This window comes from Anarhichas minor, unplaced genomic scaffold (assembly GCF_050575085.1).
Source record: "Anarhichas minor isolate MPS153535 unplaced genomic scaffold, ASM5057508v1 ptg000014l, whole genome shotgun sequence".
Taxonomy (NCBI): Eukaryota; Metazoa; Chordata; class Actinopteri; order Perciformes; family Anarhichadidae; genus Anarhichas; species Anarhichas minor.
This window is the reverse complement of record NW_027466460.1, coordinates 10,192,562-10,206,857: the sequence shown is the minus strand read 5'-3', so window position 1 is coordinate 10,206,857 and position 14,296 is coordinate 10,192,562. Positions and strand designations below refer to the sequence as shown.

The window sequence follows — 14,296 nt, the reverse complement described above, 5'->3', positions numbered from 1 at the left end:
AATATAGCATGGTATATGTTTTACACAGAATATTTCGATTTAAAAATTTACGGTATGTTAGATTTAATACAGTTATGACAAGAAGTTTTTATGATGTTTTACATACAATGGGGAACATCTCAATCATGACATCATCTGTCGGATTAACTGGCTGTTGAAGCAAAAATAACCACCACCCATTGTTTAGTCCTTTTATCTATCTAATGAATGCAGAACTCCATTAGCAATTTGCCCTATTTTTGTTTAAGGTTTATATTACAATTTTTGTGTAATCTAAGTCCTGCGTGAATAAAATCTTAAAAAAAAATATCCATCAGAACCTCCTTGTTACCTTTTGTTCTCGTGCGCACGTGTATGAGCACATGCTTCAGTGTATTTGTGTCTGTGCGTCTAACTGTAAAATGAGGGGAGGCAGAACTTTCGTCTCTGTTGCTCCACGTCTCCACTGCCCCACAGTCACAGAAATCACTGGTTGTAGCAGGACAGATTGTTCATGAATTTTGAATTGATCCTTTTGGCTTTTATGAATTAGAAATGTTCTTTGCCACAAGTCGTGCAAGCGAGTGCCATGGTGGATAGCTTGGAGGGATTGCTATGCAAAGTGGCATACAGGGTACAGCCATGTAAGGGCAGGGTAGATAAACATATGCTGTGTTTGATCAGATCCAAAACAGATTTTAGCATAACGGATGTGGCGTCCGCTATGTCTCTCTGAATCATAGCCATAACTGTAGGGTGAAGTGCATCGTTCAGTATGTGCCTTGCAGGAAACACACATAGGCAAGGATAAGCAGAATAGATAGGTCTGAGGAAAAGTAATAATCAATGCACAACAAAGGAGGAGACACACTGTCTGATTCCTGAGATGTAATGTATCATCCAAAGTGCACCTCCTTTGTCAGACGAATACACAAGACTGCCATTGTTCAACAATTACTTATTTATCTTAATACGTCTGCCAAAGGCCTTTGCGTCAGGAAATGTTCAGACTCACTGAGGCTGTTCACTTCAGTTCAACTGTTCTTGAACAACAACATAAGTGAAGTGGGATGAAGTCAAAGAAGCTCATACAACAGTGGTTATTTAAAAACAAGGGCAGTAGCTCTGAGCTCGTTTTATTGCTTTATATACCCACCAGGATACCAAATCAGGGCCTGAAAATAGTCCCCAACATGTACATAATTTAATCCTGTTTGACTAATGTTCAGAGGCTATTGTTCAGCCTTTTGAAAGTATATATTTGTGACATATGGCCATATGGTTTTGGTCTTTTCATGGGGTTTGTTGACAATAACAAGAACAATACAATATTGTCAACCTTTAAGTACAGGTCATGACAAAAGTATTTCACTAAGTGACATTCGTGGCTTTTTTTTTTTGGAGGGCCAAAAGGAGCTGCTGGGCCGTTAGCCCAGAGACACAGTGGGTGGAAAACAGTTCATGCTTTGGACAGTGTGTTTGGCTAACAGCTAACAGTATTCCCAGTTCACACGCTGCTGCATACATCGCCACCAGTCAGCCGCGATGACTTTGTGCGGATTGCTTGTATAAATCACAGCTTGTATTTGAGTTTCAAGTGTGTTTTACAACGCCTTACAGGCCATTGGTGTTTAGACAGAGGGTTGCCAATTGTGGGTTGTATTTATTCAATTAAACATTACAGTAGTGGTTGTTGTAGACACACCTGGTGGAGATCTGCACTGCTACTACTACTACTACTACTGAGTGCACCTTTTCTAGTTGGAAATGAATGTAGTTTATTATTTAGCATACTCCGGAAAACAGAAAAGTTACTTTACTTTGTTATTTTCACACATAGACCCTCATTAAGACAGGGCCCCAAGAGTAATACTGTGCTTTATTGTTTCATATTTCCAAGCAAAGTTTCAATCAATTTAGCACAAACCAGTTAACACACAGTAAACCTGGAGCTTATGGGGCCCCTGAAGGGCTGGGGCACAGGGTCATTATCTTTATGAGGGCTGAGTGCTTGATATTGGATTTGAAATGGAATTCATCAACTCACAATATATACGTATTTCACTTCCTCAGATACTAAGAATCAGAATCTTGAATGCTTAAAGATACTGGAAAAGTTTAGTTTTAGTAAAACAAACAACAAGAAAAACATTTTGTTTGCTTGCATCCTAATTATTAGTTCCCTCAAAACCATATCATATTGTAAAATCTTAAGAATGAATATTAATACAAAGAAGAAAAATTGAAATCATGCCGTCTTTTATCTCCTAATAGAGAATGCCTTGTAAAGCAGCTTTCCTTTGTCTTTGTCGTGAACTTTGATTGGTCTTAAACACATTTTCTGTGTCAACAATCAAATCGGAATAAGCTTTGCATGGAGAGGCACTTCGGACCTTTGTGATCCTTTATTATTTGTTTTTGAGCTTTATTCAATTCACTGCTGTCAAAAAACAAGGTTCCCACCAAATTCCACTGAGCTTAAACCACCTCACTTTCTCTCAAAACATCTGTTTTCTTTCTCTCTCAATTCCCAGAAAAGCATGAATATGTTCCAATATGTTTCATCCTAACATTTATTTCTTTTATTCTGTGATTCATTTAACCAAACGCTATGTCAACCAACCAAAAATACAGAATTGAGCAATTCTGTATTGGCAACTAATACAGAATTGAGCAATTCTGTATTTTTTGGGGGTGATTGAGGGATGATTTCATATGAGGAATATGGAGCAGTTTCATAAAGTTTATGACCTGCTGAGGCTTATCGCCAAACCGCTAAAACAAATAAAAGGCCAATGTCCGATAAAGCCAGAGCTTCTACAATGTTCTGCTTGACTTTTTCAACTTTGTGTATGGGACTTTGTGGCTCTGGTGGTTGTCTCTTTTTGAGAGGTTTGAGAGCGTAATCCTGGGTTAATGACACCTTCCACAGCAAAACTGCCACATCCTCTGTCTTGATACAACTAGTGCCTCATTAAATGTATTTAAACCAAAGAAAAATATTATATTAAATAAACTCGTTGAAATGTGGTTGTGTTGCATTAAATCAAGTGCTACTTTCATTACTGCTATTCAGTTTTTAACAAATTTGTATTAGTTTACGACCATTATGATATGTATTATAAGCTAAATATATATCTATTCCTGCCATATCAAAGCTAACATGACTAAAGCACGGATAAGTAATGGTCAACCTTTGCTTTCCTCAACCCTCTTTTGGCAACACAGATGAGAAATGAGTTTTATGTATCAAATTCCCACCGTCCAAGCTGTTCACATCCTCTCCGCTGACATTATCAACCCTTAGGGCTCAGTTGCCAAGCAGGTCACAGTGTGCTTCAAATCACTCCCAGACGCCTCTTTCTCACAGACGCAAATGAAAAACAGAAGGGGCCCCCTCGACTTCCCGGCAAAACCAGTACGATGGTGAAATAAACCTCCTTGTTTCTTACAGTGAAGATGGAAATTGATTTATTGGTTTAAGCAGCAGCATCAATGACAACAAACATTGTATGAATTCCATTTTCTAAAGATTATTATGAATTGCTCCAATGGATAGTGGTAAAAAATAAAGAAGTAGCCTACAGATATTCCCTGTTCTAATGTACACAAGTGTGCAAAACACTCCAACTAAGGAAGTAGCCTACAAGTAATTGTACAAACAGCATACTCACTCATGCTAACTCACAAACACACACACAGGTTTACATGTATTCACATATCAAATAGTATAAGGAAGTAAAGTTTGTGGTAGTGGAATATGATTTCAACATAAAAACATGTAGTTTTGTGAAATGCCTCTTGTCACTTCCTTGGCGAGAGTTATGCTGCGTTCACTATACGAGTGACACAGCAACAGGCTACAAGTCATTTTCAATAGAAGCCGGTGATAAGAAGCTGCAAACAGTCAGTCGTTGGGGTGACATGCTTCAAATCAAAGTTGAGAAAGTGTAAACTTATTTCAGCACTCCAATGACGCAGTGAAGCGTCAACCAATACAATGTTTTTGTTTCACCCTGTTTCGTTCCATCTAAGAGAAGGCCGTTAGCCAGTTCTCAGTGCAATTTGACGACATAACTGCGTCAACTAGCGCTTGAGCAAAACTTCTACGGTGACTCATCAATGTAGCTAGTCAACCTTTGCCGTTTTGTTGCTTTTGTCGTTTGAAGTGTGTGCATAGCATAAGATGGGACGATCGATACCACTCACATATCTGTTTGTTAAATATAAAGCAGCAACAAGCAGCCAGTTAGCTCTGCTTAGCATAAAGACTGGAAGCAGAAGACAAACGGCTATAGCTTTGCTCCGTCCGAAGGCAACAAAAGCTGCCTGCCAGCACCTATTAAAGCTCAATAATGAACATGTTATATTTTGTTTGGGTTTTTTGCTGGTTGACTACAGTAAGCAGCCGGTTAGCTGCTGAATATACCAGGATTTCTCCAGCTACAGTTAGCTGCTGGCTGTAGCTAACCACAAAAAAACAAAACACAAATTGTTGAAAGGCAGTGGTAAGTAGGTTTTGTCCCCCTCAGAGAACACCGTAGAGTTTGCTTTTCCTCCAGTATTTATGCTAAGCTAAGCTAATCCTCTCTGACTGTATAGCTAGATATTTACATTTAGTGATATCATTCTTCTCATCTAATTTATGGGGTATTTTCCCAAAATCTCAAGCAATTCCTTTGATATTTGGAACGTTTACCACCACCATTAAAAACTCATTGGCCTATGTCATTACACAGGTAATGTTGTCTGAGTAAAATACATATTATTACTGCAATATAACACTTTATAAAAGTGGACATTAAACATATATATATTCCATTGGTTATACAAGGATAAAAGTCACAAGTATTGTTGAGTATATTAGTAAAATTCACAGTGTTTAGAGAAAAGCTAATTCCTGTCTATTTGGTCTATGGTGATATCAGACCTGTCTTAATGCATTACCTCATATTCATAATTTGCTTGAAATGTGCTATGGAGTTATACCTTATTCACTTTAAAACCTACAACCCTGTACTTTGTGCCAGTGTACTTTGGCTTATTCTGACACCAGACGTGATTCTGTGCTGAAATCTTTCATTTTTTGATTAACAAGCAGTTTTTTTTTATGTCTGTGATCATTGTTACACTAAACAGAAATAGTGTTTGTTTCTCCCCCCAATGAAAGGATTCATCTTTCTGTTAAGAGACATTTTCCTCTTTACATGATTAATCAGAAAAGGTTTTTTTGTCAAGCAGTGGGAAGCAAATGAACTTCAAGACGTTCTTCTAATTATACCACAAAGCAGCTCAATGAATAATGAGTGTGAATAAGATACACTGCGAAACCACTCGCATGTTTAATGGAAAATGATTTTTTGTTTGAGTCGGTAACATGCTTTCCTGTTTTCCACCATCAATGAGTAGCGAACTCATGGGGACAGCACATACTCGTATCCCATCATTCCCTCTGACAGCGAGCAGTCTGCTTTTTCCTTCCTGTAGCTTGGTGCATCCTTCCCAGTAGTGCTGCCCTTTACAGGAATAGCACGCTTTGCTACTGATTGAGAGTTATTTATAGTCACCGTTCAGCTGCATCCTGTTAAGAGTCCTCGTTCTCCTCATCCCACTCTCCTCCTTCTTCTCTCATGCTACAGCGTCACTGTCCATGGGTGTGGGAATACAAGGAGTTTGTCGTAGGAAGTTTAGCCCCCTGAGGGGCTCTGGGCAACTTCAGAGCACTGTGCGCCAAATCCATTATTAGTTCCTTTTATCTCCAGTTCCTAATCCATCCTTGGCAGGCTCATTTGTTGCTTCAGTGGTCCAAAGGATGTGCATTTATTGTCAGAAAAAGTACTTTGTGATGTATATATTCTAGGGTGTGTGTTTGTTGTATTTAAAAAAAAAGCTGCTGGATATATGGAAGTGCTTGAAAATAGAGATGAGATGAGTTGAGAGATCAGTCGCTGTCTTTCCTGATGCTGCGATCAGTGTGGACATTGTTGGGCTCGGGGCTTTTACACTGGATACTGGTACCATTCATGGGTCCGATGCTGCTCAGCTGGTTGTCAGAATAACACCAGCAGCACAAGCACGACTTGAAGAACATGTGACGAGAGAGAGAGAAAAATTAGAGGAATAGTTCAAGAAATGATAAAATACAATCATTACCTTTCTTGTCGGTGGTTAGATGAGAAGATTGATACCACTCTCATGTGTTTCTGTTAAATGTGAAGCTGGAACCAGGAGACCATTAGCTTAGCTTAGCATAAAGACTGAGATCAGGGGGAAACAGCAAGACTAGCTGGATCCAACGGTAGGCAAATTCATTTAATTAACATCTTGTATCTCAGTCATTTGTTTGATCTGTACAAAAGCAGTAGTGTAAATCCGTCAAGTTACTGTTTTATGCCGATATACTTTTTGATCCAGAGCAGTGACTTCGAAGCTAGATGTGTCCCCCTATTTCCAGTCTTTATGCCAAGCTAAGCTAACCGGCTGATGGCGGCAGCTATTCTCTAGTTTGCTCCCCCACTTCCTTTAATGTGTGAACTTGAGACATGGTTTGTCTCCAGCCCAGGTTCGTTTGACATTTGCAATGTGTGACCTCAGCCCTCCAAAGTGAATACATAAATCACCGGTCTGCTTTTACATGTTGCTTAAGGAATGTCATCACCATCATAAGCCTCTGTGTCATGGACAAAAGGCCTGAGTTCACTGTTTGCTTTACTGGCCAGACTAAATCTGAAGTGTGTGCGTGTTTCTGTGTGTGTGAGCGAGAGAGAGATAAGTGAGCATTTGTGTGTGTTACAGACATGAATATCCATCTGTTGTAGGAGAGTGTACTGTACCTTGAAGCAGTTTTTAAACTTCTTGCTGACAAAGTAGAGGATAATGGGGTTTATGCAGGAGTTGATTGTTGCAAGGTTGACACTGACGTGATCCAGGACCAACAGGTAACTGAATAAGGGAAAAATTAAGAAAGCATGATTATAATTAGTTTTATAGAGAACCAAAAAGATAATTTAAATCTTTTTGGAGGTTTTTATGGTAAATATTTCTGGCAGAACAAGCCTCATTTCTGTTTTTCAGTGGGCATTTGGAAGGCCAAGGGTGAGAAACATTAAGAAAACCATTCAAAATCACAGAACAGTGCCACGTTATGTACATTTGCATAATCTGTGTCCTTTAGACCTTCAAGTAACATTTGTGTAAGAGAGTTTGTTCCACCAATGACTCACTTGAGCAGCTCACAGCGCGTCGTATCATTCTGATAGTAAACTGTCTTCTTAAGGATCCTGCTGAGGTGCAGTGGGAACCAGCAGAGGGCAAAGATAAGGACGAGGCAGAAAACGGCTCTGGCCACCTCCCTCCTCTGCAGAGAGAAACAGCAGGTGTCATTCCACCATTAGAGAGGAGATGACAAAGTTTGTGTAATCAAGTTTAGAACCACAGGAATAAACACTGCTGACTGAGCCGATGGAATTTTACTCTTGAAAAAACTTGAATCAGATGATAAAGTCACATTACAAATGTTCTCGTGCTGTTAGTGAAATAAACACCTGATCATGAGTCAGTTTATTCGAGTTACAGACTTGTTATTAGAAGTATTGTCCGACCTGTTTGAGGTGCTCACTGAGGGCTATCCGAAGGCTGCCATTCCTGCGGTTGAGCATCTCGCAGGTCATCAGAGTGTAGAACACAGCGGTGCAGGTCAGTGGTACACAAAAGTAGAAGCCAAACAACCACCAGACCTTTGCATCCGTATAGAACTGCCGGAAAACAAGCACACGATAAATAGTAAAATACATTTAAACTGAAATAAATGCATGACCTGTGTGACCCTGTATAGCTACGTAAAAAATATAAAGGGGTGAGGTTTTTCAAGCCGCAGTTTCTGTCTCTCACACAAGCCTTCCTAACTGCCCTTTTCATTTACTCTTCCACACAACTCCACCGTCTTCCTGGCCCTGCTTTGATTCAGAATGATGATTTCAATGATCTAAATGGACCTCACACAATTTTCTGTTCATTTTTTGTCGTAGCCCATTTTTGTATCGAATTTGAGCTAAAGTTGATAGTTATTGAAATGATGTGCAGGTATTATCCCAGTAATAAGAATCTGTGTTTTTGTAACTGAACCTGAACCAGACCTGAACCACCAGACCACTCCTGCACTGCGGTGCCATTTCAGTCCATGTGAGTACATGTGTGCATATAGTGCAATAAGTCTGTAAAGATCCACTTCTGGCCCGTCTGGCTCTCCGTGGTTGTAAAACAATATTGATAGTATGCTCTTTAGAAAAAAATCCCACAATTTCCCAACTCTACAAACTTGACTGAACCGTATTTCACAATTTCTGTGAAAGGCAAAAACAAGAATTTAAAGTTTGTGCATCAACTCCAAACTTTGGCTTTATGTACCCACAAAATAAAATTTGGTGGGAAAATCTTCCAAAGAAAATGTGCTATTTCATTGCTTCAATAATCCTGTTATTTTTTTCCAGTTTTTCCTCAGACCTCAGCGTTGCATTGCTGATATCTGAAAGAGATTACTCCAATTCCGTACATATGGAATAGATGGACGCACATGTGGCTTAGCTTGAGGCCCCAGATTTCAGTTCTCAGTAATTACACTTGGCCTGCAATCAATTACGTGCTCCAAGGATGTGAAAAGGTCCACAATCACATGGAGAGAGAAAGTACACACAGTGATACTCCACTCTAAAACGTTTTAGTATCAGATACTCTCATACTGGCTTAGCAGATAATTTTGCTGGAGTACTCCTTAAGTATTGAGTAGTGGGTTGATATAATAATTGTCCTGTGTTTTGAATTATTCAAGCAGGAAATGTTGTAGGAGATTTATTTAACTGTTGTATTCTTGCTCTACAAATATATGCCCCTATAACCAGAATAACACATCATTGTGCCATTAAAAACACTCACTGATTCCAAACAATCAACACGCCTTTAAGAGAGTAGAAAGATTAAGCTGATCTTGCACTTTCACTTTGAGGAGTTTGCATGCAGATGGATTTCCTATCTCAATAGTCCAGTAATGTTTTGTCTATTTAGTGCGAAATTCAACTATCCTTCCTACGAGTGCCTTGACACAATGTACTATACAGCACATCGTGGCCTCAATACAAGCAAAACACTGGGACACAAAAGCACTATGCAGCCATTTTCTTATCCAGAAATGATAAGAGAGGGATGATAGCGTACCACCATGAAGTTAGACATGGGTTTAAGTATGCAGGTGCGTATAGTTTGGTTCCTGTAGTTGAAGGTGTGCATGTCGAAACCGATAGCCTCCGGTATGGCCAGGAAGAACGACAGCAACCAAATAGACGTAATCTCGATGACTGTGAGCAGAGGGATGCCCACTCCCTGGACTCTGCTCCAGGATGCCACGGCTCTGTACCTGTGAAGGGCGGACACAGAGGTTAAACAGATGGAGGAGACGTATTCAATTGATGGGATTAAAGTACAAATGACTAGGGGATAGTGATTTACTGCAGCAGGAATGGTCATGATGTAGCATTCCTGAGAATCAAATTAAAATGATAGAAGTATATAATGTAACACAATTACCACGTTTTTTCTTTATATTAATTGAAACCGGGCTGCAGGAGATCGGTGGCTTTCAGTCTGCGCTCCATCATTAAATAGAAACCAGTAAAGTCATCATTTACTTTGTCTCTCCTGACTGACAAAGCTAACAACATTTTCCTCATGCATGGCAGCACACCAAGCACAACAAACTGCTCAGTCAGCAAAGAATATCAAAATGTTAAGAATTAATGAGGCGATCAATTGTTTATTTTGAATATCTAATATTTATATTTTATGTGAAGCTTCCAAACAGACCGGCCCATGTTGGCAGAGAGGTCTGTCTGCCGGCTTGTGTTTCCCACGAACTGAATACTTGTGTGCTTGTTTGTTTCATTAATGGAAACCACTTGTCGAAATGTTTTAGTAAAATCCTGCATCAAGATTTTATGGCAAAAACAATATATTTTTCATGACACATTTGAATTTTTCTGTTGAACAACATGGCGGCATTTATATTTCACTAAGTGGTAATGTATCTACCTTTTTCTCTTCCTCCAACATTGAAAAGATACAAAAGAGACTCAAGTACTTGTTACACACAAACACACATAATATGCTTCACGTTTCCTGAAAACAAATGATGAGCATCTGCTCTTGAACACAACTGTAAAGCACTGCAGTCTTTTCCTCATAATAGAGGTCATTAAATATGTCTTCCTGGTTGAACCTTGGAGCCTATTCATAGCAGGCAGGCAAGCCTCTTATCTCTGAAGTTGTGTCTAGTGCACAAAGTGAGATGACACTGAGCTTCAGCACTTCATGATCATCATTTATTAATTTCTATTAAGGTATTAAAAAAAAAGAAAAGAAAATAAGTCGTCAGTATACTTGCCATCAAGATAATGCTTTTTATATAAGCATTAAATATAGAGTTTACAGTGCAAATATCATATACTTAATGTTGCGTATATAATAAATGACTCTAATAATTCCATTAAAGGAGTAAAGCGCATCTCATAGAAGAGCTCATCACGCAAGTTTTCAACGCAGAGGAAACAAATAGAAGAGCAGAAAGATAAATAACTTCCCAGTGACAATGCTCAGCCAGTATTGACCTTTCCCGAAAGTGATCATCATCTCAGCCAACCAAATCTTTGTTTCATTAAACTGGAATCAAATCAAAAGTCTCTGCGTCGCATAATAACCAAAGTTATATTAACAGAAAATATTTGTGACAAATTGATCCAAAGCATGCTCTCTTGAGCTGAGTCAAACATGGATGAATTGACATTGTCCAAATTGATAGTTTTTCCCCCCAATGATTTGAATAGTATCTGCTTTTTCAGCTATGAAAGAAAATATCTGGAACATTTCTTTCAGGCTTTTCAGGCTGGCTTTATAAGACCCGGTAACTTTAGAGGAAAGTTGCTCCTTTTCATATGTCTCTACGGAGTGATAAAAACACAAACTGAACCACCTTTATGAGAATGATGTCCAATAAGTTTTGGAGAAAGATGATTCTCTAAAACCCACTTTAACATTAACAATCAAACAAACACCACATCTTTTATCAACATGCACAAAATACTTTTTAAGTTTACGCAGAGCAGGACTTTTGCTTTAACTTTTTGCTGTCAAAGCTCCTGATGGGACATAACAAAACAGTGTGGCGTGTGAAAGCGCTGACCTGTCCACGCTGAGGGCACACAGGTTGAGAACGGTGATGCCCACAGAGGCTTTCTGCAGGAAGGGCACCATCTTGCACAGACACAGGCCAACAGGACTGTCGGCAAAAGGCCAGCGTGACGCCTGGAGCTGGGGGAAGAAGCACATACGATAACTGTCACATAAACACTTTTATCAGAGGAAATAAACCACATTTGTAACAGCATGTGTTGTTCAACATTCACACTAATATCACTTGTCATCAAATCCCTGTTTGGCTTAGCTAATGTATCAGTGCAAACAAAGTAAATGATTTTAATAAAGTAATCTGTCCTCACAAGTCTTTTGGGAGCAGACTTTTCTCTCTCACTTTTGTTACTGGGCTCATGCAAGCAGTCTTAATATCTATTTAAGGCAATTTCACTGCAGAACGAGGCACATCAAAGACCTTTCAACGTCATCTTAACGTCAGACTGAGTTTAGTCTGACAAGGACCATATGGAGCTCATCAGCTGACAAAACTTTGCACGACTTTTGCAAAACTTTCAAATCTCCTGCAGACATAATGCCTCTCAAAACGTACCGTCAAACTTTAACAATAATTCACTATGTTGTCACCGGTACCTCAGAGCCACTTCCACAACCTCTTTTGATATTACTTCCTTGAGAAAACAAGTCAAGGCCATGTGAATTGAGACCTCTGTTTCCATCAAAGTGGTCTTGGCACTTTTTCTCCAGCACGATGTAAACTGCGTTAAACACGTTTCCCAAAGCTAAAGCGAAAAGAAGGACTTCATGGTGCTTCCTGGTCGTCATTGTTTACTTGTGCCGTTTAAGTTTCCCAGGAGCACAGAAGAGCAGCAGAAAGGAAACTGTTTTGAGTGTATAAGTAGCTGATTATTTTTGGAAACACTGTCACAGCCCCGAGGAAGTGAACAAGGGGCTTCAACATGGTTTCAACATTGTGGACGTGGCTCTTTCTTTGTGCTTACACTGTTCCCACGGTAAGTTTTGTGTTTCCTTTTGGCACATGTTGCTCTGCCCCCAAAATCCCGAGTTAATTCTAACCAGGTGGCTTTCTCATTTTTCTCTTGTAAAATGGCATCCCACAACACATTGGAAAGATCAAGTTGACCGAAGACTCCCTTCTGCTATCGTTCTTGATTACAACACTATTTATTGGCGAAAATCAACCCAAGAAAGGAGCCCGAAGCATATTTCATCATCATTAAACGCTTCGTATTCTAAAGGCACAATCCGTAGTCCAAAAGTGAATAAATGTGTTGTGAGTCACCAAAAATCAAAACCCCAAATTGCCACATGACTGTTGCTCTCAGAGAGATTGACAGATCTTTTGAATACATTGAAATGTAAGCATTTGATATTTTCTGAGACTGTAAAAGTATCAGTAAATCAGTAATGCTTAATAAATACAGGAATAAAATAAGCCAACCTAAGACGCATAAACACAGCATTAGTCAAACCTTTAAACCTCACTTTTATTTGTATAAAACATGATAGATGGGGCTTTAATGAGGAACTGAGTCCAAAACTCCTCAAATGATTTATCACTTTAGTAACACTGGGTACTTTTTTCTTTAAAAAAATAAAACCTCTAGATATGGGTCAGTGACTAATGTCCCAGGTCAATATAAGACCGCTGGCATGTGTGACTACAGCCTGATTCAAGTGTTTATTTAAGCCAGCCATATCCCTGCTCCTCTCATCACTAAACTGCCCACACGAAGGAGATAATGGCGTCCGACTGATTACACTTTCCCGTCTATTTGCACGCTCCCTTACACCCCTTCCCATTTCCCCCCGTATTCCCGTCTATAATATTCCACTTTATCTCTGCGTATCACCTCCATTGTAGCTGCATTTCATCATATCAACACAACAAAGCTCGGCTTTCAAAATGACGTCAATACTTTAATGAAACATGCATCAACGGAGTGAAAGTTGTACCTTGTATACATTGATGGGTATATCCGTGATTATGTACATGAGGTCCCCCAGTGCCAGACTGGCAATGAGGGCGTTTGGCCCGTTCCTCATGCACTTGTTGTGGTATATAATCCTCAGCAGGGTGGCGTTGCCGACCAGGCCGACCACAAACACTATAATGGAAATGATGGTGTTGATGTACTTGAAATAGCCACTAATCGAGGTAGGCACAAGGCACGCCGGAGGTCCTATCGGCCTCTTTACAACACTGCTATTTCCAGATCCCACAGCTAGTGCCTCGGTCGACGTGCCCCCCAGATGGAGGCCGGGCCCTGTGCTGGGACTGGCGGTGCTGTAGAAACCCGGAGACTGGAGGGTGGAGTGGACGAGAGGGTCTGGGAGAGAGCCCTCCTCTGCTTCAGCTCTGTTTATCTGGCACATTCCTCTGGCTGCCATACAGGCCATTAGCACCAACATATGAACAGCTGGGTTGCCCATTATGGAACACATTCGGTGCTTTGATTTCACTGATTGAAAGACGGTACCAATGTATCTCTAATGAGAAAAGAAAAACAAATAACAAGAGGAAAAATTGGTTATTGACAAATGACTCGCCAGCAACTTCATCATATTTGGCCAGCAGTTAAAATCTAACCAAAGTGGAATATTATATATCAGTTACAAGACAGTTAAACAGCATTACTGTCCTTTCAGAAGCTGTGAGGAAGTTAAACAGCTTCTTCTAGACTTCAAAAAGGTTTTGCCACGGGGGCACAGATGGGAGATGCCAGGACTAGTTAGAGTCACATGAGGCATCAGCAGAGCGCATTGGGCATCTTGTTTGTTCTCAGTCGTCCCTGGAAGAGGGAGTCGTTGGTTATAGCTTTGTGTCAATAATGTTGTAGCTACGCAGTGAAGCTTCACAGTGAGCCTCATGCGTGTGTTTGTAACTGAATGATTTCCGCGGTTTTGCATTCTCCCTCTGTTTCTAATTTAGAAGGGTTTAAACATGTGGTTACAAATCAAAGAGCTTCTTTTTTTTTACTTGAAAGAAGTCCTGCGGGGCTGATTTCCTGTCAATGTTTGTCAATGCAAGCATGAAAGGTTAAAATAAAAATCAGATGAAGATCCAAATCTACACAACAAAATGCAAACTGTAGTTATG

At 39.8% G+C, this 14,296-nt stretch overlaps 1 protein-coding gene across 1 annotated transcript; it reads right to left on the bottom strand.

The window, feature by feature from the left end:
* Nucleotides 1-5,856: 5,856 nt before the first annotated feature.
* ednraa (endothelin receptor type Aa) lies at nucleotides 5,857-13,641 on the bottom strand. The gene is made up of 7 exons (XM_076091414.1): nucleotides 13,153-13,641; nucleotides 11,207-11,334; nucleotides 9,190-9,388; nucleotides 7,581-7,733; nucleotides 7,203-7,336; nucleotides 6,813-6,921; nucleotides 5,857-6,058 (listed from the first exon to the last, which is right to left on the bottom strand). Exons 1-7 carry the CDS (start codon nucleotides 13,639-13,641, stop codon nucleotides 5,921-5,923), a joined length of 1,350 nt encoding a protein of 449 aa, XP_075947529.1. The 3' UTR covers nucleotides 5,857-5,920.
* Nucleotides 13,642-14,296: the final 655 nt, after the last annotated feature.

Excerpts from the sequence above, each read along its gene's own strand:
- ednraa (XM_076091414.1), bottom strand. The coding sequence starts at position 13,641 with ATGTGTTCCATAATGGGCAACCCAGCTGTTCATATGTTGGTGCTAATG. Across the intron at positions 7,337-7,580 it reads TCAGTGAGCACCTCAAACAG|AGGAGGGAGGTGGCCAGAGC; the intron begins GTCGGACAATAC and ends TTCTCTCTGCAG. Across the intron at positions 6,922-7,202 it reads ACGCGCTGTGAGCTGCTCAA|TTACCTGTTGGTCCTGGATC; the intron begins GTGAGTCATTGG and ends TCCCTTATTCAG.